Genomic DNA, 24,336 nt, shown 5'->3' with positions numbered 1-24,336 from the left:
GGGGACATGATGCCATTCTGAAGATAATCAACCTCAATCCACACATTGTTGCATAAACACTTTTAAACAAATTTTGTCCATGGGTCTTATTGAAGACGATTAGCCGTATGTATTGAAGGATCTACTTCCGGCTAGTACAATCTTACAATCTTATCATCATACAACAATTTATCACTCATCAATCAGTCGTGGGTGTAGGCTAAGCAATGATATGATATGCTCTGGGTCCTAGCTAGCAACTAAGAGTGGATTATATGGAGTTTGTGACGTGAGAGGACATGGCGAATGGAAGATCTACCAGAGTGAGAAGAAGGCAATTTGCCATGATCGAAGGTAATGTTAGATATTTCTTAACATGAATCTTAAGATCGTGAACTACATAATAATCACATGTAGGATTAATCAAAAAAACAATGTAAATGTTACCTCCAGACGTCCTGATGCAGAGAGGTTGCCGATCCTGCTATCTGATGTTGTTATTGATTGAATGCTTTAATCGCCAGAGAATAGATCTGTTTCTCTCTCCTTGCCTACAAATATTAATGTGTTGAATTTTTTTGAAGTAGTTTTGTGATGAACAAAAGCTTTTATTTATAGGTGGAGAGAGGACCGATTCTACCAATTAGGGTTTCCATAATCTTAGCCGTCCATCAAGGCAGAGGATATTGCATAATATTGTGCAATATAGAAACCGATATTTAGCATATATATATCCTAAAATATTGGATTTCCTATAATGACCATATTTAGGGGAAGGAAAGAAAATACAATTCCTTACAGTCTCCCACTTGGTCGATAGGAAGATCCATCAGCGCGCATTATATGCTAAACACTTCTTTAGTCGGTTATCATAAGTGTCGTGGCTAATTTGTCAATGGGAGTCATGGCGTGCACACATTATTTTGTAACATGCTTACTTCCATGTACTACATCATTTACAACTTTCATAGTTAGACCGTAATTGGAGATTTACGTAATGGTTTCATAATGTCTTTGTTTAAAGAATATTTTTGTTATCATTCATCCAAACGTAAATGTGTGCACAATGGAAAACAGAAATTGCAGATGTAGAATTGCTTTAAAAGCTCAATAAATGTCAAATACAAGTACATAAATAAAAGCAGAAAATGATAATTAAGAACTATCTTCAAGACCCATACTTTCAGTATGTCCCTGAAATGTCTTTGGAGGTAGTCCATTCGTGAATATGTCTGCGACCATGTAATCTGTACATATAGACTCAATGACAATTTTCTTTAATTTAACATCTTGCTTCAGTGATAGATATTTAAGGTCCATGTGTTTGGCTCCCTTAGATATCCTGTCATGCTTGGAGAAGAAGGTTGCAACTTCATTGTCACAATAAAGTGTTAATGGCTTAGAGATGAAACTCAAAGCATCGAATTAAGAGACAAAATTGCACAACCATGTTCCCTGAATTGTAGCCTCATAACATGCCACGTATTCAGCCATCATGGTGGATGTGTAAAGCAACTCAGATTTCTGGCTTTTCCATGATATTGCACCTCCACATAAGAGATACACATAGCCAAGAGTGCAAAGTCTAGTGTCAGGACATCCAACAAAATCTGAATCTGAATAACCAATCACCTGTAGATGATTTGATTTTTTGTATGTGAGCATATAATTTCTTGTTCCCTTGAGGTATCTCAGCACTTTCTTTACAGCTTTCCAATGAGCAATTCCTGGGTTACTCTGAAATCTACCCATCATGCCAACAGCATGACTAATGTCAGGTCTAGTACAGACCTGTGCATACATCAAACTCCCTACAAGAGAAGCATAAGGATATTTTCCCATTTCTTTACGTTCCAAAGAATTCTGTGGACACTACTCAAGATCAAGCTTGTCTCCTTGATATAGTGGAACAGGGCTAGAGGAACATGTCATCATGCCAAATCGCTCTAGAACTTTGTCAATATATGCTTTCTAAGACAATCCCAAAATACCAAGTGACCTGTCACGGAATATTTCTATTCCTATCACATAAGAAGCCTCACCCATATCTTTCATTTCAAAGTTCTCAAAGAGATAATCCTTTGTAGCATGTAATAAACCAAGGTCGCTACTAGCCAGTAATATGCCATCAACATACAGAACCAAAAATATAAACTTACTCCCACTGATCTTGAGATATATGCAAGGGTCAACTATGCTTTCTTTCAAATCGAATTGAGTAATGATTTCATGAAACTTTAGATACCACTGCCTCGAAGCTTGTTTCAGTCCATATATTGATTTCTTAAGTTTGCAGACCATGTCTACCTGACCTTCAATTTTGAAGCCTTTAGGTTGACTCATGTAGACTTCTTCGTCTAAGTTTCCATTAAGAAAGGCGGTTTTCACATCCATTTGATGTAACTCGAGGTCAAGTGAGCTACTAATGCCATGATGATTCTAAGAGAATCTTTCCTGGACACAGGGGAAAATGTCTCAGTATAATCAATGCCTTCTTTCTGATTGAAACCTTTGGCAACAAGTCTAGCTTTATATCGTTCAATATTGCCTTTACATTCGCTTTGGTCTTGAAGACCCATTCACAGCCAACTTGTTTGTGTCCTGGAGGCAATTGAACAACTTTCCATACTTGATTTTCATCCATAGATTTTAGTTCATCCTTCATGGCATCAATCCATTTACTAGAATTAACATCCTTAATGGCTTGTGAATAAGAAACTGGGTCTTTAATTGTCCATTCTTCAAATTCAACTTGGCAAAGCATGTAATCATTGGAAATAGCGGATCTCTTTTCTCTTTGAGACCTTCTTAATGCTGGTTCTTCTGGTGCTTCATCCATGTGTTGGTTGGCGATAATATCATTATGGAGTTGTTGATCATTTATTGGGTTTTTCTCATTGTGAAAAGGCTCAACAATGGGAGGGTTTCCAACATCTTTCGGAATAGAGGGAAAAATAATAGGTGTCCTTATTTCCTAAATGATCACATCTTGAGTTTTATTACTCCCACTAATTTTGCCATTCTCAAAGAATTTGGCATTATTGGTTTCAACAATTCTCGTACTATGGTTAGGACAGTAGAACCTAAATCCTTTGGACTTTTCTGGGTAACCTATAAAGTAACCACTAATCGTTTTAAAGTCCAATTTCTTTTCATGTGGATTGTAGATTCTAGCCTCAGCTGGACAACCCCATACTTGGAGATGTCTTAAACTAGGTTTCCATCCTTTCCATAGTTCAAAAGGTGTTTTTGGAACTACCTTACTGGGAACCCTGTTCAAGATATAAACAGCTGTGCGTAGAGCATCCATCCACAAGGATAGAGGTAAGTTAGCATGACTCATCATGGATCTAACCATTTCCATATATGTACGATTTCGCCTTTCAGCTACACCATTCTGCCATGGGGAACTAGGTGTTATATATTAGGCAACAATTCCAAGCTTTTGGAGTAGTTTTGCAAAAGGTCCAGGATGTTGTCCTGTTTCGTCATACCTTCCATAAAACTCACCACCTCTATCAGACCTTCTGATTTTCACTTTTATGTCTAGTTGTCGTTCGACTTCAGTAATGAACACTTGTACAATATCTACAGACTGAGATTTGTCATGAAACAAGTATAGATAACAGTAACGTGAGTAATCATCAATAAAGGTAATGAAATACTTTTCTCTCCCAAAGGTTGGAACGTCAAAAGGTCCGCAAATATCTGTATGAGTTATTTCAAGAAGCTGGGTACTTCTTGTGGCTCCTTTCTTTGTGTGTTTTGTTGTTTTTCCTTTAATACAATCCACACATACTTTAATATTAGTAAAATTTAGCTCCGGAAGGACACCATCTTTTACTAATCGTTTGATTCTTTCACTGGATATGTGACCCAGTCTTTTATGCCACAAGAAATAAGAGTCATTTAAAGATGACTCTCATTTTGTTTCCTTAGAATGCAGGGTAAGATGGGTTTCAGCAATTTGATTATCAAGATGAAACTTGTATAGACCTTCAATCAAAATTCCAGAACCAATTCGACTAGAATTTTTGAATAAGCTGAAAATACCATTTCCTACTTCAAACTAATAACCAATTTTATCAAGTGCACTTACTGAAACCAAATTACGGGAAATAGACGGAACATAAAGAGTTTGACATAAGTCTAACTGATAACCGCTATCTAAAACAAGACGAAAGGTTCCAATGGCTTCAACTGGAGCTTTGTCTTTGTTTCCCATGAAGAGGAAGTTCTCACTTGAGTTTGTGGTTTGGATCGTAAGGAATCCCTATATTGAGTTGGAAACATGAACATTAGCACTGATGTCAATCCACCAAGTATCAGAAGAAGCATAAATAAGATTTGATTCGAAATAACTTATGAAACCCATGGGGTTACCTTTCTTTTTGAACCATTCTTTGCGTTTCGTCCAGTCTGCTTGAAAGTGTCCAGGTTTCTTGCAAAATTTGCATACATCTTCCTTCTTTGTCTTCTTGGGTTTTTTACTAGCCTCATTAGATCTGGGTGGTGCCCTTTTATGGCCTGAATTATGCTTTCTCCCAACTTTGTGTCCAGCTCCTTGAATGAGATGAGCAACTTTAATACCTTGTTGATTCAGCCTGGCCTCCTCTTGAACTAGTTTGTTAGCCAATTCATTCATTGTCCACTTGTCCGTAATAGTGTTGTAATGAATTTGGAAAGGCCCGTACTGAGGAGGTAAACTATTCAGGATAAATTGGATGAGAAAAGCCTCATCCACTGATAGTCCCAAATTCTTTAGTTTTGCTGCAAGGTTGGTCATCTCAATGACATGCTCATGTATTGAGCGAATGCCATCAAACTTCATGGTTGTAAGATCTGCCATTAGTTTCCCAGCAAGGGATTTGTCTGCAGTCTTAAACCTATCTTGAATGGACTGCATGTAGTCCTTAGCATTCTCAGATTTAGGAAGGGATGTTTTGATGTTGGTAGCAATAGTCATTCGCTAAAACATAATGCTTAGTCTGTCAGACCTCTCCCAAGTATTAAGGAGATTCTTTTCCTCAGTGGTACTTTTGACAGTAAGTGGAGGTGGCTTATCATTAAGAAGAGCCATATCCAGTTCAAGTACCCCCAATGTGAACTCAACTTGCTCTTGCCATTCTAAGAAGTTGGTTCTATTGAGCTTAGTGACAGAGGTAGCATGCGAATTTAGATTGGTAGGTATGATAACTGCAAATAGAGATACAATAAGGCTTTTAATTAAAACAACACGTGTATGAATATATATGACATAAAATTTAGGTGCTCCTGTGGGTAGTCACCATAATTTCTACACATTATACCATCTAAGGTCGTCATATTCAAGGTGATAAAAATTGAGTGATGTTTCTCCTAATTAAGATCTGTGGATATCCTTGGTCTACGTGCGAACAAAACACTCCTTAATCATTGTTTGGACGTATGAATATAATCCCCCTGTGGGCGATTAAAAGCTTCATGCGTTTGAACAATATGTAGTGTAAACATCATGATGGTACTACTAGGGCCAAAATTCAGTGTTTAATAATTAGGGTCACTGTGGTGAAACCTAACCATACTGACCAAAATATATATATATATATATATATATATATATATATATATCATATTCACAAATATATTTAACTATTACATTGATTTCTCACGATCAAACAGTCGTGCATTAATTAAAATTGCGGAATAAATTAAACATAAACCATTTATGCAGACCATAATAGTTGGATCGATAAATTGTTGCAAAACAAAGTTAGAAACAGATCTACATATGCCAATTATGGCGATCCAAAGTAATCCTAACTAATGGACTATCATGTGTTCTAAAACAAAGCTCCGATACCACATGTTAGATATTTCTTAACATGAATCCTAAGATCGTGAACTACATAATAATCACATGCAGAATTAATCAAAAAAACAATGTAAATGTTACCTCCAGACATCTTGATGCAGAGAGCTTGCCGATCCTGTTGTCTGATGTTGTTATTGATTGAATGCTTTAATCGCCAGAGAATAGATCTGTTTCTCTCTCCTTGCCTACAAATCGTAATGTGTTGAATTTTTTTGAAGTAGTTTTGTGATGAACAAAAGCTTTTAATTATAGGTGGAGAGAGGACCGATTCTACCAATTAGGGTTTCCTTAATCTCAGCCGTCCATCAAGGCAGAGGATATTGCACAATATTGTGCAATATAGAAACCGATATTTAGCATATATCCTAAAATATTAGATTTCCTATAATGACCATATTTAGGGGAAGGAAAGAAAATATAATTTCCTTACAGGTAAATCATTTGATTTTGAGTGGTGGAGAAACTCCTTAAGAAACGAAGAGGTGAGAATCACAAAGAGAGGTCGCGGTGGAGTCTTTGTTTGCTCTACGTCAGTAGTTGATGGGAAATGGTTAGTTAGCTTGCTCTGTCAATGCTTTGTGGGATTGATCAAAGTAGGAACTTCGGTGTGGAATTTGGACGACTCTGATAAGTTGTATGGGACAATCAAACACAATGACGGAGGAGACTTCTTGCAGGTGTTTTTTATCCCTAGATTCTGTTCAAAGAGGGTCAAAACTTTATGTTTTCCGGCCGAGAAAGACAATGAAAGATGGGCTGATGCTGATGATAAAATACGGAAATTATTGAACCCTCAACCAAGTCTTGCTGAGAGCTCGACGACCCACGCCAGAGGACATTATCATACTTAAGTACCGAACTTTGTGAGTAGAGTTTCAGCACCACTGACTGAACTGAGAGACCTCACAACAATAGTGTGGGATGCTGGCAAACCAAAGGTGAAAGTTGGTTCAATTGGATCTGTCCTCAACTCTTCATGGTGGACTTCGATAGCGTTATACTCTTCTAGCAAATTAGGTACATTGTAGAATTGGGTTAAACGGAATCGTAAAATAGTGGTGTTCGGTAAGGTTGATTTTAGGATTATGGAAAAAGGAGAAGCTTTAGTTTTCTTTCAATCAGAGAAGGATGTTGAGAGACTTATTAAAATGCCCCATCTTCAATTTGTGGAAGGAGAAATCACTTTCAGACGATGGAATCATGAAATAGGGAGTATCCTGCAACCACAACAACTTGAAGTCAAAGGAAGTATGGCTATCTTTTTCAGGGGTTAATTCCTCTTCACTTGAAAACCAGAGATATAGTTATGGCACTGTCTAATGTTTGCAGTAGCTCACTGATGTTGTAGTAGTAGTGGATTTAAAGTATTTTGAAGTGAGGTTCACCATAAATTATTTAGATCTTGAATATTTTGGAGTTTTAGAAGGAAGGAAAGTAGATTATTTTAGTTGTTTAACATTTGTATTGGTTAACTCTAGTGTATTGAAGAAGTTTGAAAAAACTAAGTTGTTTGAATAATTGGAAACATAACTTGAAAGAAATGAAATGATTGATTGAAAGAAAGAACAACAAAGAAGAAAGATTGATTGATTGAATAACAAAAAGTAAATGACTTGAATGAAAATGACTAGAAAATAAATCTTACATGACACTAGAATAAGTCTAAGTGTCTTCGCTCTCCCCAACTTTTAGTTCTTATATCCCTATTTTTGCAAAAGACTGATTTGCCCTCTCCTATTACATTTGAGACACCTCACCATTTGTTTTATGCTTTTGATTTTTTCTTTTGCTTTTTGATTTCTTCTTGATCAAGATAGGTTTTAGAGAAAGCCTTCTTTTGTGTCAAGGACATCTATCTCTGGTCTTTGGAGTTAAGGACTTGACTTCCAGCTCTTTGGTTCTGAGTCCTTGGCCTTTGACCTTTGACTTTTTCAAAGCAGCTACGAGTCATCATAATAAGCATAAATAAGGCTCCTTTTGGTGCTAAGACGCATCTTTTATGATAAGTGGTCTGAATTGCTCTATAACCTGAAAAAGACAATAAAAGATATGAGTTTTCTTTTCATTATGCGTAAGAAGGGATGTAATGCAATAATGTAAGGGTAATAAAATGCATATTTGGGAGCTGATCACCACCCCCAAATAGCATCTTGCTTGTCCTTAAGCAAGGATGAGAGAAAAAACTAAGATAAAAAAATGAGTGATTTATTATTATTATACTAATCTCGTTTCGCGGAGTGTGATTGCATTGATCATATATAACAAAGCCTTAAAGAACTAGGAATTTCCTAGTGGATGAGCTTTAAGCCTCGTGAGAGTTTTCCAGTAAAGGTACTCATAAACTTTTTCTATTTAGTACAAAAGGTCTTGTTTCCTTATTTATTCTCAGAAGTCTATACATCTTATTAGCGGAGAATAAGGACAAGCTCATTTGAACTTAGAATAACATATGTACTGACAAGTGAATTAAATTAGATGTGAAAACAGGTTGTTTAATATGCTAAAATCATTCTAATCAATCAATAATAATACTTTTTAAAACAGTTGTTATATGGGAGTAGTCGTGTTCAAACCACTCTTGCTTGCACGTACTTGTAACGAATTTAGACTAATTAAACTAATCACTAATGAGAGAGCAATTTATAATATGAAAATAGTAAATATAAGATTGAAAAACATTAGATTTAAAGGTGATAAAGATAATTAGAGAAGACTTAATCCACCAAGCAATTCGGTTGACTATTAGTTAGTTATCGAATTGCTTGTTGATCCCTAGTGAATACCAAGTCCTATCGGATCAAGGTTCTACTAGTATGAGAGTATAACTTCACCACAAATCTCTTTGATGGTGGCTCTAAACTCTACTTCAACTCTTATGATTTTTATCTCTAAATAATCATAAGAATCAAACTTAAAACGTTATTCAAAACGACAACCATTCTAATTAATCAATCATTCTCACATGGCTTTATAATCCCCCTCTAATAGAGCTTTGTGTCATCAGAATCATTATACTAAAGCAATAAAAGTAAGACATAATAAAGTAGAGAAGAATTGAATAAACAAGCTTTTATTGAAAGGTTTCTAATGGAGGCTACAAATTAAACTACTTAACCTAATTCTAACCCTAAACTAAACTACAACTACACTAAACTAATTAGAAACTAATGGGAGGAAGGAGGAAAGAAGGAGAAAATAAGTTTAGCCTTAACCCTCTTTATATAAGAGAGGGTTAGGATTACATTTTCGTGCATGGGCCAAAAAGGGGGACTTTGGGCCTCTAAAGTGAGGCAAAAGTCCATTAGGTTAAGTCTAAAAGGGCCAATTATGTTGAAATTACTTCAGTACCCATTTTTCCCACTTTTACAACTCTTACTAGGACAAATCTAGGTTTATTGGAAAGGTTATTCCAATTCGGTCGTTTTGACATAGAGTAGGTCCAATTCCGAGGCCTGAGTTCAAAGATACGCCTATTTGAAGTTTTGTTGACTTTTCTGTTCTTTTTCTACCTGCACTGACATTGACTGGGCTTGAAAAAGGCTTTTCTTCATGATTCTTCGGCTTTAAACGTAGAACTTCCTCAGCAATCATCTTGATTCATTTTCCATACAAAATGGCATCTTTAAGCACATAAACAGCTTCGAAACCTAGAATATATAATAACACGTAAACAATACTAACTCTTATTTATTATAAACATAATTAGCCTAAATATAATACTATTAAGGGATTTAAACTACACTTTTTGGTGCTTATCACACCACCCCCAAACAACATTTTGCTTGTCCTCAATCAAAGATGAGAAATAGAAACAGATAAGTGGCAAAAAATGTGGTCCTAACTAATTTCGGCTCGTTTTGCAAAGTGCGATTGCATTGACCGTATGCAATAAAGTCTTAAACCACTAGGAATTCCCTAGTGGACGAGTTATAGCCTCGTAAGAGTTTTCCAGAGAAGGTACTCAACAACTTCATTTATACTACAACGACTAAGAAATAAAAGTAATTGTCCCCTAATTTATCTCAGATATCTATACATCTCACTAACATTTAAATAAGGCTCATTAATCTAACTCCTAAATTAATACATACATAATAATCAAATCATCTTAAGATAAATAATTATACAATGAACTATGCTATAAAATGCAATGGCAGGTCTGTTTCTGAAACTTTTAGATAGCGTGCCTAAGTAGGTTCTCATAAAGAATGTGTCGAGACACATCACACTCTGATTTTTCCACTCAAGTTTGCAAACTCCAGTGTGCAGTAGGTACATATTTTCTCACAATCTTAATGACAATCCAAGAAAACCGAGGTCGATCAAACATATTTACCACTTACTATCACACTAACATATTCCTAATTGAGCTAGATGTCTTTATTAGGTGATACGGGGCTGAGGTAATGGTTTAAGAAGAAACGGAATGGATATTCAAATAAACAAGTCTAAGATAATAGGGTATTCAATTACATATAACTAGAGAAAACCTTGTTCTTACTTTGCTTCTATACTTAGTTTCCATCCTTAGCCTTTTTGTTTTGGCTTTTTGACTCCTTTTATTCTATTTTTTTGGAGTTTTTATTTATTTTTTTTTTTTTCTTTTCTTTGGATAGAAACTTCTTTTCTTTTCTTATTTTTCTGAAGCAACTAACTAATTTTGGTTTCCTACAGGTCTTTATCTTTATTTTCCATACTCATCCTATTTCTCAGACTCATTCAAGATGGGTAGGCTTATTTTTATTTTTATTGGTTTTAAAGATGGGTAAAGGATTTGTGGTTACGAAAAGGCTAATGAAAAGGCTCAGTGGGGGTAATAGTGGATAAATACTTATAGGTATGAATTTTTAGCTATATCGATCCAAAGAGGGCCTAAATTCTCGTTTAGGATATGGTATGGTGATCAAGTAAGTGGATGTGTGATTTTTCTACTTGGATTTTACTTTTCCCTTGTTTTATTACTCAGATATTTCACTCATATGAGACTTTTTAGGCTAGATGCTCACAGGATATGTATTAAGTACTCTAACATATGTCTCAGAAAAAACTGCTAAGTACAATCAAAGATGCTCATGTAAGATGTTTAAGAAAAGATGTAATGACTATTACCTACATATTAATTTAAGTTTCAATAATTAAATCCTAATTCAAGTACTATGTGAGATTTCTAGACTAATATCATCATGGAGAAGGGAACAATACCATTATCACTAAGTGCATAGTATAAATTATTTTTATGATTTTTATAATTTTATAATTTTTATATGACAAATAATAATACGAAATATACAACCTAATATGTGCTTACACATTTACAACATGTTTCTATACCACACCCAAACAGAATCATTACTTTGTCCCCAAAGTATGGAATGAAAATAAAGAATAGAGAGTATCATAGAAGCGTGCTTGTAAATGGGAGCACGTAAAAAAGAAGGTTAATCTATACTAAGATAAAGAAATAAAAACATATGCAAAACTCCTATATGAGTTCCTTCCATTATGGAGATAAAAGGAAATAATAATCGCTTGGGACATAAGCAGACTCTAACATAAATAAAAAAATAATAATACTATACGTTCACAAATCAAGCATGCACATATCGTTGATCCTATAGGATTAGAGATAAAGACAAAATTTGCGTATACTAACTATCTATGCATAAATACAAATAATCAATTAACTAAATAAGTGCTTAATCAATATTCCTACTCTCAATTAATTATGCAATATATAAAGAGTACGGATTCGTTCCACTCATAAACTATCAAGACATAAATAGAATTCAACTAATCAAACAAAAGAGAACAATTGATGAGAGTAATATGTGATGTGAAAACAGTAAATCAGATGTCAAAACAGTAGATATAATGATGATAAAAGTGTATAGAGAAGATTCAATCCACCACGCAATTCAATTGACCATTAGGTTGATTATCGAATTACCTATTGATCCCTAGTGAACACCAAGTCCTCTCGGATCAAGGCTTCACTAGCATGAGAGTTTAACTCCACCACAAATCTCTTTGGTGTGTGGCTCTAAACTCTAGTTCAACTCTTATGATCTTTATCTCTAAACAATCATAAGAATCAAACTTAAAACGCTAATACAAATCCACAACCATACTAATTACCAATCATCCTCACATGGATTCATAAACCTCCTCTAATGGAGGTTTAGCCTTGTATCATAGGAATCATATTAAGTAAAGATTGAATAGAAGACATAAATTAAATCTTTTATTAATAATTCTAATAGAGGCTACAAACTAAACTTATAAATTAAAACTAAAAAGGAGAGAGAGAGAGAGAGAGAGAGAGAGAGAGAGAGAGAGAGAGAGAGAGAGAGAACCCTAATTTATTCTAAACTAAATAGGGGAGTAGCCAATCTTTGTTTTAGCCTTAACTTTTTTTATATAGGAGAGAGTTATGTTACAATTTCATGCATGGGCTTTTAGACTAGGTTATGGACCCATAAATCAAGTCCATAACCCAATTAGGTCAATCCAAGATTTTTAATTCTGGTCGTGTTACTGTAGCACCTATTTTTACCAACTTATACTACTCTAATCGAGTCAAGACCTAGACCATTGAAAAGAGCTTTCTGAGACGGTCATTTTGATATAAAATGGGCCTAATTCCGAGGCTTGAGTCCAAAGATATGAACTTTTGAAGTTCTATTGACTTTTCTTCTCCTCTCTAATCCGGTTTGACTTTCACTTAATAATGTTGACTTGGACTTTTTAAGGGCTTTTTCTCCATTAAACTTGGGCTTTCTTCATGGAACTTCTCTAGCAATCACTTTAGCTCCTTTTAGCGCCTAATTAGTAATGAATTGATATTTATTCAACTCCGAAGCCTGAAATACTCAAAAATACGTAATTATTGATAAACCTATATTATTAATAATATAATTGGCTAAATAGAAATACTATTAAAGGGTTTAAACTACAGTTTTGGGCTCTTGTCAATTAGCTTCCGAAATTTCATGAAATATTGACATTTCATGAAATTAAGGTACCTATTTACATTATGCATTCCAATTAAATCAAATTTCGATATTTGTACATGCAATTTTAATACGTGACGTACGTATAATGTGCTAAAATTAAATATACCACCCCCAAACAATTTGGGAGAAGGGGGTTCATGAAATAATTCAATAACACAGTTAAATTATGTAACTAACTAACCTAGATTCTACTGGAATAAACATGACAGGCAAATGTGGCAAATTTTTTTGAAATGGAAGGCCAAATACGCCACCCCCAAACAAAATTTGAAAACACTTTTTAAGTTTGAAATTTTTTATTTGGCCTATACTCCCTTAAGGTGGTATGTTACAAAAAATTATATGGGTCTTTTAAAGTCAGATTCCCTAGACTTACTACTACATGTTTATGTTTTAATTTATTTTTATTTTTATAGGTTTTATTTTTGAAAAAGAAAATTACGACGAAATAAAATGAGTTGTTTATAGTCAGATACTCGAGACTTTATCTAAAATATAATTAACATGCAGTTTACCATATATCAACAATCTAAATAGTTGTAAATCTTTCCATAAATAGTTAACACAGAATTCACCATCAAACAAATTAAGCACCAAGATTTTGTATGATGCAGCTCAGTGGAATGAGAGTGAAGTCAAATGGACCTAGAATCAAATCGAGCATGCAATTTCTTCTTTTTCCTCCAATGAAAGGGTCTCCAAGTAAATGATCGTGAGAAAAAGAATGGTTGTGGAAAATACGTGGAATCTAGATAAGTGTTAGAAGGAAGAAATGGAAAAAATGAGAAAGTGTCAGGTGGCTTGTCCTTGGGTATTACTTCTTCACCAGATGGGTTTAGAAAGTCATGAAGTACAGGAGAAACAAGAAGGTTTAGTGCAAACTGAAGGGGTCTTTGAAAAGGTGGAGAGAGAGGAATATTGGTAGTGGTAAATGATTGGTATTTATGAGGGATTAGCTAAGGTGGATGATGGTCGGGTGCAGCTTTAGGTAGTTCTTGAGAAGGTGGATCATCACAGGCTCTTAGAAACTCATTGAATTCCTGATCTAGGTTGTTCTCATCCACATAATTGTGGTATTCATCTGCATCTTTGAGGAATTCATTTCTCTTCCATTCTGAGATTAACTCCATCTCTCATAGGGTTGGAAGCCAAGGTGGAAAATTCTTCTTCTATTTCAGTTATGCGCAGGGAATCAAAATTGTGATCCTTGTCTTCTTCCCTAAGAGGGGTATCTACTAAGGTGGGGATTAAAGCATCGGCCGTACTAATAGGAGATACAAAACTCTTAATGTACTTTACTTCACCTTCTACAGGCAAACCTAGTTGTCTCTGCTTGAGTCTAAACATGTTAACCTCTACGGACATATTTCCAAAAGAAAAAGTCATTGATCCATCCCGACAATTTACTTGAGCATTGGCGGTTGCCTGGAAATGACTCCCTAAGATGATGGGAATAGAATCATGAGCAACTTCGGTGTCAAGAATAACGAATTCAATCGGGTAGTAAAAATCCTGAACTTTAACTAGAATGTTTTCAACTACGCCTTTGGGATACTTAATAGAATGATTGGCTAACTGCATAGTCATTTTGGTTGGTTTAAGTTTATAGAGACCTAATTGTTAATTTATATAAATAAAAAGGGAGTAAGTTAGCACTCGCCCCTAGATCTAATAGTGCAGTTGTTATGAAGTTATCGCCTAAGGTGCATTGTACAATTGGACAACCAGGGTCTTTGTACTTAACGATTCCGTTATGTTCAGATAAGAGGGATATTGTTCAGTTAAGAAAACTTCATGAGGTATGTTGGTTTTCCTCTTCGTGGTGCACAACTCTTTTAGAAACTTAGCATGTCCAGGTAGACTTTTTATAGGATCTAGAAAAGGTAGATTTATAGTCAAATTTTTAAACACTTCCCTAATCTCATCAAAAAATTTGTCATTTTTAGACACAACTAATCCCTTGGGAAATGGTGGGTTTTCTCTATACTTAGAATAAAGGCCAACAGTATTATTAACCTTGTTTTTATCTTTTGCCGTTTTCCAACTAGGTTTCCATATTGGAACCTCTATAGGTGTAAGATCATCAATTTCTATGATAGTATTTGGTATGGTTCCATTTTCAGCTTCCGTTTGTGTTCAATCTTCAGGCATATTCACTTTGTTATCAACTAATTTCCAAGAATGAATGGTAGTGACGACCTGTAGTTCCCCTTGGTTTATATTACCATAACATTGAATATTGTTTACTTCCAAGGCAGTGTTTGTAGACTTAGGATTAGGCACAGCTTGACCTAGAAACATGCTTTGTTGGTTATTATTTTGGTTAGGAGACAGCTCTATAACCTTTTGGCACAAAGACTGCATAATTTGCATCGTTTGTTATAGCATGTTAGGAACAACATTTCAACTGTGCCAATCTGAGCAAACTTTCCAAAGTTCTGAAAGAGCTATGGACTAAGAAAGGACTATCTTTCCTAGCTAGTCTTATTGGGGGTCCTCTCTGTATGGATGGAGCAACATCTATGAAGAAAAGGCTCGATTTTGCAAAAGTCTGTGTTACAATACCTTTGAACTTTGATTTTCCAACATCGATTAAATTGAAGATACGTGGCAAACATGTTTTTTTTGACGTGGAGTACCCTTGGAAACCCCCGTCATGTTCTAGATGTTGTAGGTTTGGACACCCAACAGCTAGATGCCCAGTAGCTCCTACTCAAGTGTGGGTTCCCAGAACAAGTCTTGTCCGAGAACAAAATCTCTCTGCTGCAGCTCCAGCCACTTGTTCAAGCACGCAAGATGCCACAAATCTAAACTATACTGCCCCAGTTGGTTCTGACGTAATATCTACTATCAATGATGCAGTAGTCACTAGGGAATCTCCTAGTATTGCAAGGACGTCAGCACAATCTCCTACCTCTCTCATGGATGCAGTAGTCTCTAGGGAATCTCCTAGTACTGCTAATCCCTCTGCTGCAGCTCCAGCCGCTTGTCCAAGCACGCAAGATGCCACAAATCTGAATTATACTGCCCCAGTTGGTTCTGAAGTAATATCTACTATCAATAGCATAGTAGTCACTAGGGAATCTCCTAGTACTGCAAGGACGTCAGCACGATCTCCTACCTCTCTCATGGAAGCAGTAGTCTCTAGGGAATCTCCTAGTACTGCTATGGCGACAGTGGGATCTCCTTCCTCCCCACCTCTATCTCGGCCAAGCCAGTCTCTTACACGTTATAACGAGGATAATGCTAGTTCGCTAGGTCCTCTACTGGCCACTCCTAATATTCCTCGACTTCTTAGAACAACCTCTGATGGCTCTTCGTTGAACTGCCTACCTGGAAATTCTCCCTTTTCTTTGAGAAATTCAAGTAGCCCTACCTTCTCTTGAGTATCAGCACTGTCCAGTGGAAACTCCCGAGGAAAAGAAGTTGTGGTCTATACAACTCATGAACAGACACAATCAGTCCTTGAACAAGAGGAAGGTATCTTAACGGCAGAAGAACTTTTCCAGTTTAATGTTGACAATAATGCATATGCAGCCTTAGTCATTGAAGAGGATGGTATAGATGACGACATCTCAGAGACGCATGATGAACCTTTTGACGATCATATTGTGGCCTCTCCGCAAGTCACAAGATTTCAAATTCCGTCTCAAGTTGTTACTAGAGCCCAGCTACAGTAACAACAACTGCAAAACTCAGGAAAAAGAGGTAGAGGCAGGGCCAAAGTCTCGGGTAACAAAGGAAAAAACAAAAGATGATCCCATGAAGATATGCACTTATAATGTTAGGGGTTTAAATGATATGAATAAAGCGAAGGCTCTAAATGCTTTCAGAGTCAAGAATAAATTAGCTTGTTTTTGCCTTTTGGAAACTAAAGTTCGGCAAGCAAAAATTTTGAGTATTAGCAATGTCTGCTGCCCTTCTTGGAAGTTTGAACAAAATTACTCCAGTGCAGTTGCTGGACACATTTGGTTCTCATGGGACCCTTCAGTTCTTGGGGTTCAAAAGATTTTGGAGAGCGATCAATTTATACATGCTCAGGTCACCATCCTTGCTTCAGCACAGATGTTTCATTTTATAGCAGTCTATGCAAATAATAATAGATTGGAAAGGTTGATACTCTGGCAAGATCTCATCAGTCTTAGCACATCCTTCTCGGGTCTTTGGTGTGTGGCTGGTGATTTTAACAATGTCCTCTATTCACATGAGAGGATTGGTAATGACTTGTTGCATCCTAGGGAAACTACTCCCTTTGCAAATTGTCTCAACACTGTAAGTCTTTATGATCATAAATCCAGTGGCGGGTTCTTTACTTGGACTAACAATGGTTCTGCTTCCATGCGGAGATGGTCTAAGATAGACATGTGTCTTATCAATTCCTTGTGGGCTACCCATTTTTCATCTTCTGGAGTGGAATTTTTATCGCAAGGTCTTTCTGACCATACACCTATAGTTATCTCGATCTCCAACTCTTATACATGCAGGGCACCGTTCAGGTTCTATAATTACTGGGTTGTAAATCCTTCTTTCAAGGACACTCTTATAAAGTGTTGGTCTATACCTAGACAAGGAAATCCATCTTTCATGCTATATAAGAAATTAAAGATGTTCAAGGAAGCTCTCAAAGGCTGGCCTAGATTTATTTCCACGGATCTTCAAAATCAAGTGGTAGCTGCCAGGGCCAATCTAGAAGACATCCAAATCCATATGCAAAAGTGACCTTTTGATTCTCATCTTTCTAATCTAGAAAGGATCTGTATATCTGAGCTTTGCGATCTTATGCTTATGGAGGAGTATGACCTCATGCAGAGGACCAACACTGACTGGTTATCCTTTGGTGACAAAGGTAACACTTTCTTCCACAATGCTGTAAAGGAAAAGAAGACTAGGAACAACATTTGGTCTATATTGGATACTTAAGGAAACCAGCAGGAGGGCCTGGCTAATGTTGCTCAAGCTTTCATATCCTTCTATAGAAATTTGTTGGGTACTTCTTCATCCTCATGTAACCCTCGGATTCTGGAACAGCTTAATCTTCAAGTGTTGCCCCTGAAAGTGTAGCTAGATTGATCAAGGATATAGATATCTTGGAAATCAAGGAAGCACTCTTCTCTATGGATGATAACAAAATTCCCGGGCCTGATGGTTTTAATTCTTTCTTCTTTAAGAAAGCCTGGGATATTGTTGGTGAAAACTTCTCTCTTGCAATCCAGCATATGTTCAATCAAAAGTCCATATCAAGAGGTATAAACTCCACTCTCCTTTGCTTGATTCCAAAAAATCTTGCACCTTCAAAGGTTGATGAATTCAGGCCCATTGCTTGTTGTAACACTATTTACAAATGTGTGGCCAAGCTTCTAACAAGTAGGATGAAGGAATATACTCTTAATCTCTTCAGCTCAGTCTGCCTTTGTACCAGGCATGAACATCTAAGATAACATTATACTTGCGCATGAGCTTATTCGAGGTTATACCAAGAAATATGGCACCAAGAATTGTGCAATCAAGATAGACATAAAGAAGGCTTTTGATTCAGTCAATTAGGAAGCTATGGGTATGATTTTCTAGAGATTTGGTTTCCCTCCTCTCTTTATAGAATGGCTATCGATGTGCTTCACCACCCTTTCTAATTCCATTATCATCAATGGAACATCTGAAGGATTCTTTGAAGGTGAACAAGGACTTCGGCAGGGCGACCCTATTTCACCGTATCTATTTGTCTTGGTGATGGAGGTGCTCTTTGGTCTTCTAAATCAAGCTCTCTATGCTGGACATATTCATCCACATTCTAAATGACGGAGGCTGAGTACCTCTCACTTATTTTTTGCGGATGATGCTATTCTTTTTTGCAAAGGAGATATGGCTTCTATTCTTGCAATAAAGGAAATTCTTCTACAGTTTTCTCTCTTCACATGTTTGAATATCAATTTAGCAAAATCATCTCTGTTGGTTGGTTGTATGTCTCATGAAGCAGGATTGGACTTGGCTAATGCTTTGGGTATACCCCTTATATCTCCGCCTCTTATATATCTTGATCTACCTCTTACTTCTTCAAGGCTAGGTATACGAGATTGTCTACCTATGGTAGAGAGATTGACTTCATGAATCTCAAATTGGAAGAATATATCCTTGTCAAGGGTCGGTAGACTTGAACTTATCCAGTCAGTTCTCTCATCCTTTCAAGTCTACTGGTCAAAAACTTTTGTATTACCAAAGAAAGTTCTGGACAATGTATCTAAGATTTTCAATCATTTTTTATGGTCTGGTCCCAATATGACAAGGAAGATGCATCATGCTAGTCATGAAGTATTGAGGTATGCTAAAGAGCAAGGTGGACTGGGTATGATAGATGCTAGAACTTGGAACAAGATGGCTTACTACGGCCCGATTTTCAGATTAGCTGAGAAGGATGGATCACTGTGGTCAAATTGGACATGGAGCCAACAGATAAAGCAGTCCTTCTTTTGGACTATGAAAACACCGGCAAGCTGCTCTTGGGTATGGAGGGGGATATTGAAGCATCGGAACATTGCTCGGAAATATGTCTGATATGTTATAACTGACGGGACTAACACCCTCTTCTGGCAATACCCATGGTGTTCAAGTCAGCCACTTTGGGAATCAACAGTTGCGAGAAACTCATTCGCGCTACCAAATGATGCAAAGGTGAGTGATATTTTGAATCAAGGTAGCTGGTCCTCTCTAGTGACATCTATTTCAGACAGTTCCTTGAAAAATCTCATCTTGGGTACTGAAGTGAATTGTTATCTAGACAAAGATGAGGTTATTTGGTCACCGAGTAGCTCGGGTGAATTCTCAGTAAAATCAGCGTATGTAGTTCTGCGAAAAGAGAGACCAAAGGTAAAATGGTACAGAGTGGTATGGGGAAAACTCTCTATCCCAAAATTCTCATTTACATTATGACAATTGCTCTCAAATTGTCTTCCCACCCAAGATCGTTTGATACAGAAGAAAACTTTGCAATTCTCTGAATGCAGTCTTTGCGGTATATCTTCTAAGCACTCAAAGCATTTATTCTTTGATTGTCACTACTCTAAATAGGTCTGGGCCTATGTGAAAAACAATCTTGGACTAGGGGAGCTGGTAAAAGATTCTACTTTGGAATGGTATAGTATTTTCAGGTTATGTCGACAAAACACCACCTGTGTTGATATCTTTAAAGCTTTTGTTGGAGCCACTGTTCATGAACTCTGGTGCGAAAGGAACAGACGAAAGAAGAAGAACATCTTGTTGATGACCCAACAGCTAAGCTCAAGGATTATGGCCACAATGAAGCTTTACATTTAGAAAAATCTGTCAGATGTCAAAGACTCTTACTCCCTTTGATCTCTTGCTACTAGGCTTGGGCTACAAATGAACTTCAAACCTCAGGAAGTTCTTTGGTGTAGGTGGAAGTCAGCGGAACAGGAAGCTTTCATGCTCAATACTAATGGATCGGTCCAGCAAAATGGAAGTGGGTATGGAGGGACTATACGAGATGGCTTGGGGTATGTTGTTCACGCTTATGCAGGTTGCTTGTCAAAGAACTCTATCATATATTAGGAAATTCAAGCCATTGCAGTTGGGATTAAGCAGGCCCAAGAGTTGGGTATCGAAAATCTGGAAGTCAATTCTGACTCTCTGGGAGCCATAAACAATTTAAATGGTAGTGAGCGCTGCCCATGGTATTGTTCTAATATGGCTGCTTATATTAGAAGTATTACTCGCTCATTTGTTAAATGCTCTTTTAGTCATATCTTTCGAGAAGGGGGCAGCCGACTACCTTTCAAAAATGTATAGATCGCCAGAAGAAGGTGTTGTTTTATTTTCGCTTCCTCTAGATGAAAAGTTACATTATATAATAGAGGAAGATAGAATAGGCACTATGTATCCCCGTTTTTCTTCTAATACAGGTTGAGGTCAGCCATAACCCTAGATTATTAAAAAAAAAAATGTTAGAGTTTTGATCATGTTAATCTTTCAAAAATCTAGAGTTTTGTTCATTTTGTTGCTTCATCAAGTTGGAGTTTTGTTGCATAATTTGATTTTGATGTTGCAAAAAAATTACTACTACATCCTCCATAGATGGTTTAACTAGTGGAGTGACTGGAACTAAGGTTTGGTGCGTGGTCATGTCTTGATGTTGATCCTTCTGGATCACGGGCACTAAACTTCTGTTCTGGTCACCTAAATCACCTTGTCCTAGATGTTGGTTAAATTGGTGAAAGTTTGTAGTGGGCCTAACATTTTGATAATTATTACCTGGGGGTGTTGGTTGTTGTTGTTGATCATAATTAGTGTTTTGCATCCATTGTGTGCTAGGGTTGGTGAAAGCATAATTATCTACAGGTTGTGGTGGCGGTGAACCGTATAGTAAGGGACTAAAGGAATTGGTATGGTTGGGATTAAAACATTCATTACATGGAGGGGAGTTGATGTTCATGACTAGAGTGGGTATCACTTCTTGTTTATGCACAGAGAGGGCATCGACCTTTTTAGTGAGGGATTCAATAAGAGTTTTAAGTTCATGGTCAGGTTTTACCTCAAACATACTGGTTGCCTTAACTGTTGAAGAAGAAGTATTTGAGCGGGTGTAATCCTTACCTCCCCAATTGTTACTTTTCTTGGATTGATTATCTAAGAAGTTATAAGCATCTGTGGCTCTTTTACTTAAGAAATTACCTCCGTTCATGATGTCTAATGTCTCTTTATAGTGTTGGGATAGGCCTTTGAAGAAGGCACGAACTAGTGTGTCTTTGCCAAGATTATGATGGGGACATTCTATTAGAAGATCAGTGAAACGATTCCAAGCCTCAGAAAAGGATTCTTGAGGCTTTTGGCGAAAGAAGTGAATATTTTGTAGCATCTCATCAGTCTTCTGTGGTGGGTAGAATTGTTCTATAAATAGTTCAACTAGTTTTTCCCATGTGTCGACAGAGTTCAGCTTTTGTGTTGTTCGCCAAGCAGCCGCTTTGTCAGCTAGGGTGAAAGGAAACACCCTTAGCTTTATTTGTTCAGGTCTTATGTTAGGATAATGAAATATAGTAATTACTTGTTATATCCTACGTAAGTATTGATAATGTTTCTCATGGTCTAACCCATGAAAAACAGGTAGTAAGTTAAAGATATTAGGGGGGATTCTAAAATATCCCGTAGTAGCTACAAGAATTATGCAGGACTCAGGTCCATCGTTCAAAGCCTTATAGAAATTAGAGAGGGGTCTCTCTACTATTTCTTCACCTATTGCTACAAATGTAGCGTTGGTGGGTGTAAGTGGTGTGTGTGTGGTGATTGGTGAATTTCTAGATAGGCGTTGATTTTTGCGTCTACGATAAACTAATATGGCAGGTTTATGCGTACCAGATCTTAATCTTATGCAAGTTTTAAGTCTTATAGGCCACTCCTAACAAGTAGGCAAAAATAAGCCTGATTATTGCTAGAAATATAATCCTCTGACAGTTATTTCGAGGATGTAAAGAGGTGTTACTTGGAGCATCCTTGCTACGCGTGTAAATATCGTCTTCAACAGCCTTGAAGCACGTCTATGTTACTTGAACAATTATACGAGTACTAGTTTAGGTACAGGGTGTGGATTGTGAAGTCCTGTAAAAAGATTAACCTTATTAGTTTTTAAATTTAGAATTAGGAAAAGGCTTTTTACTATGGGCTTCGTGTTGGGCCTGGATGTCAGGTCTGTGAAACTGGTAGTAGGTGGGCTTATTAATTTAACTAAGATTAATTAATTTTTTTGTATTTTTGAATCAAACCAACATCCAAGCCACCTAAGAATTGAGGGAGGTTGTTCGTGCGCACACGTTCCTTAATTAGAGAACCCCAATTTTTTGAGTTTTCTAGACATCGTTTAGAATGAAAAAATTAATTTTTAAACTTTTAGAGTTTTTAGCATACGAGTACTGTACTGTACTCTTGAGATAATTTTGGAAATAGTATTAAAAAGTTGTGTTACTATATTTAACCTAGGCGCAGCGCTTAGCAACAACAAAAATTTGGGCGGGTCGCTTTAATATGTAGAAGGCGGTCGTACTTTCGGTGAAGGCAAATATGAAGGCGTCTTGGCCTTCCGAATTAACACTAGGGTTTGAAATTTCCCGGGTCAGGTCACGGGAAGGCAGGGAGTTGGTTGAACAACTCGTATGCTCTCAAACAGTAGCAAAAAAATTCGAAGTAACTAAGAACAATGTTTTAGTGTGTGTTTTGTGAATATTGAAAATAGTGTTCTATAATCTAAACACGCTATACGTAACAAAGCAAGATGGCAAGCGGCGCCATTTGACAAGTGAATTAAATTAGATGTGAAAATAGGTTGTTTAACATGCTAAAATCATTCTAATCAATCAATAATAATACTCTCTAAAACAGTTGTTATATGGGAGTAGTCGTGTTTGAACCACTTTTGCTTGCACGTACTTGTAACGAATTTAGACTAATTAAACTAATCACTAATGAGAGCAATTTATAATATGAAAACAGTAAATATAAGATTGAAAAAAAGTAGATTTAAAGGTGAGAAAGATAATTACAAAAGACTTAGTCCACCATGCAATTCGATTGACTATTAGTTAGTTATCGAATTGCTTGTTAATCGCTAGTGAATACCAAAACCTCTCGGATCAAGGTTCCACTAGCATGAGAGTTTAACTCCACCACAAATCTCTTTGATAGTGGCTCTAAACTCTAGTTCAACTCTTATCCGAATCTAATCCGATTATTTTTTGGAATTTTCGGAATTAGAAAATCGGTTATCGGACCGTGAAAAATAGACCCAAAGCTGGACCAATTTCGGGTTGGAATTCGGCAAAATCGGAAATTCAGCAAAAAGAGACACCCCTACTAATAATCATAAGAATCAAACTTAAAACGCTATTCTAAACAGCAACCATTCTAATTAATCAATTATCCTCACATGGCTTCATAAACCCCCTCTAATAGAGGTTTAACCTTGTGTCATCGAAATCATTATAGTAACATAATAAAAGTAATACATAATAAAGTTGAGAAGAATTGAATAAACAAGCTTTTATTGAAAGGTTTCTAATGGAGGCTACAAACTAAACTACTTAACCTAATTCTAACTCTAAATTAAACTACAGCTACACTAAACTAATTAGAAACTAAGGGGAGGAAAGAGGAAAGGAGGAGAGAATAAGTTTAGCGTTAACCCTCTTTATATAGGACATGGTTAGGGTTACATTTTCGTGCATAGGCCAAAAAGGGGGACTTTGGGGCTCTAAAGTGAGCCAAAAGTCCATTAGGTTAAGTTTAAAAGGGCTAATTCTGCTGGAAATTACTTCAGTGCCCTTTTAATCCACTTTTACAGCTCTGATTGAGGCAAGGCTGGGTCCATTGGAAAGCTTATTCCGAGCGTTTTGACATAAAGTAGGCCCAATTCCGAGGCCCGAGTATAAAGATACGCCCATTTAAAGTTCTGTTGACTTTTTTGTTCTTTTTCTACCCGAATTGACTTTGACT

General features: G+C 36.5%; 2 protein-coding genes and 1 pseudogene across 2 annotated transcripts; 1 reads left to right on the top strand and 2 right to left on the bottom strand.

The window, feature by feature from the left end:
• Positions 1-1,404: 1,404 nt before the first annotated feature.
• Positions 1,405-1,821, bottom strand: LOC147510674 (secreted RxLR effector protein 161 pseudogene; annotated as a pseudogene).
• Positions 1,822-4,252: 2,431 nt separating this feature from the next.
• LOC147510673 (uncharacterized) lies at positions 4,253-5,054 on the bottom strand. The gene has a single exon (XM_086598214.1). The coding sequence runs from the start codon at positions 4,943-4,945 to the stop codon at positions 4,253-4,255; it is 693 nt and encodes a 230-aa protein (XP_086454340.1). The 5' UTR covers positions 4,946-5,054.
• Positions 5,055-16,410: 11,356 nt separating this feature from the next.
• Positions 16,411-17,565, top strand: LOC147510672 (uncharacterized). Its single transcript, XM_086598213.1, has one exon. The coding sequence runs from the start codon at positions 16,411-16,413 to the stop codon at positions 17,563-17,565; it is 1,155 nt and encodes a 384-aa protein (XP_086454339.1).
• Positions 17,566-24,336: the final 6,771 nt, after the last annotated feature.

Source organism: Coptis chinensis, chromosome 3 (assembly GCF_015680905.1).
Source record: "Coptis chinensis isolate HL-2020 chromosome 3, ASM1568090v1, whole genome shotgun sequence".
NCBI classification, from domain to species: domain Eukaryota; kingdom Viridiplantae; phylum Streptophyta; class Magnoliopsida; order Ranunculales; family Ranunculaceae; genus Coptis; species Coptis chinensis.
Note: the sequence above shows the minus strand (reverse complement) of the source record. Positions and strands in the feature narration are given on the sequence as shown.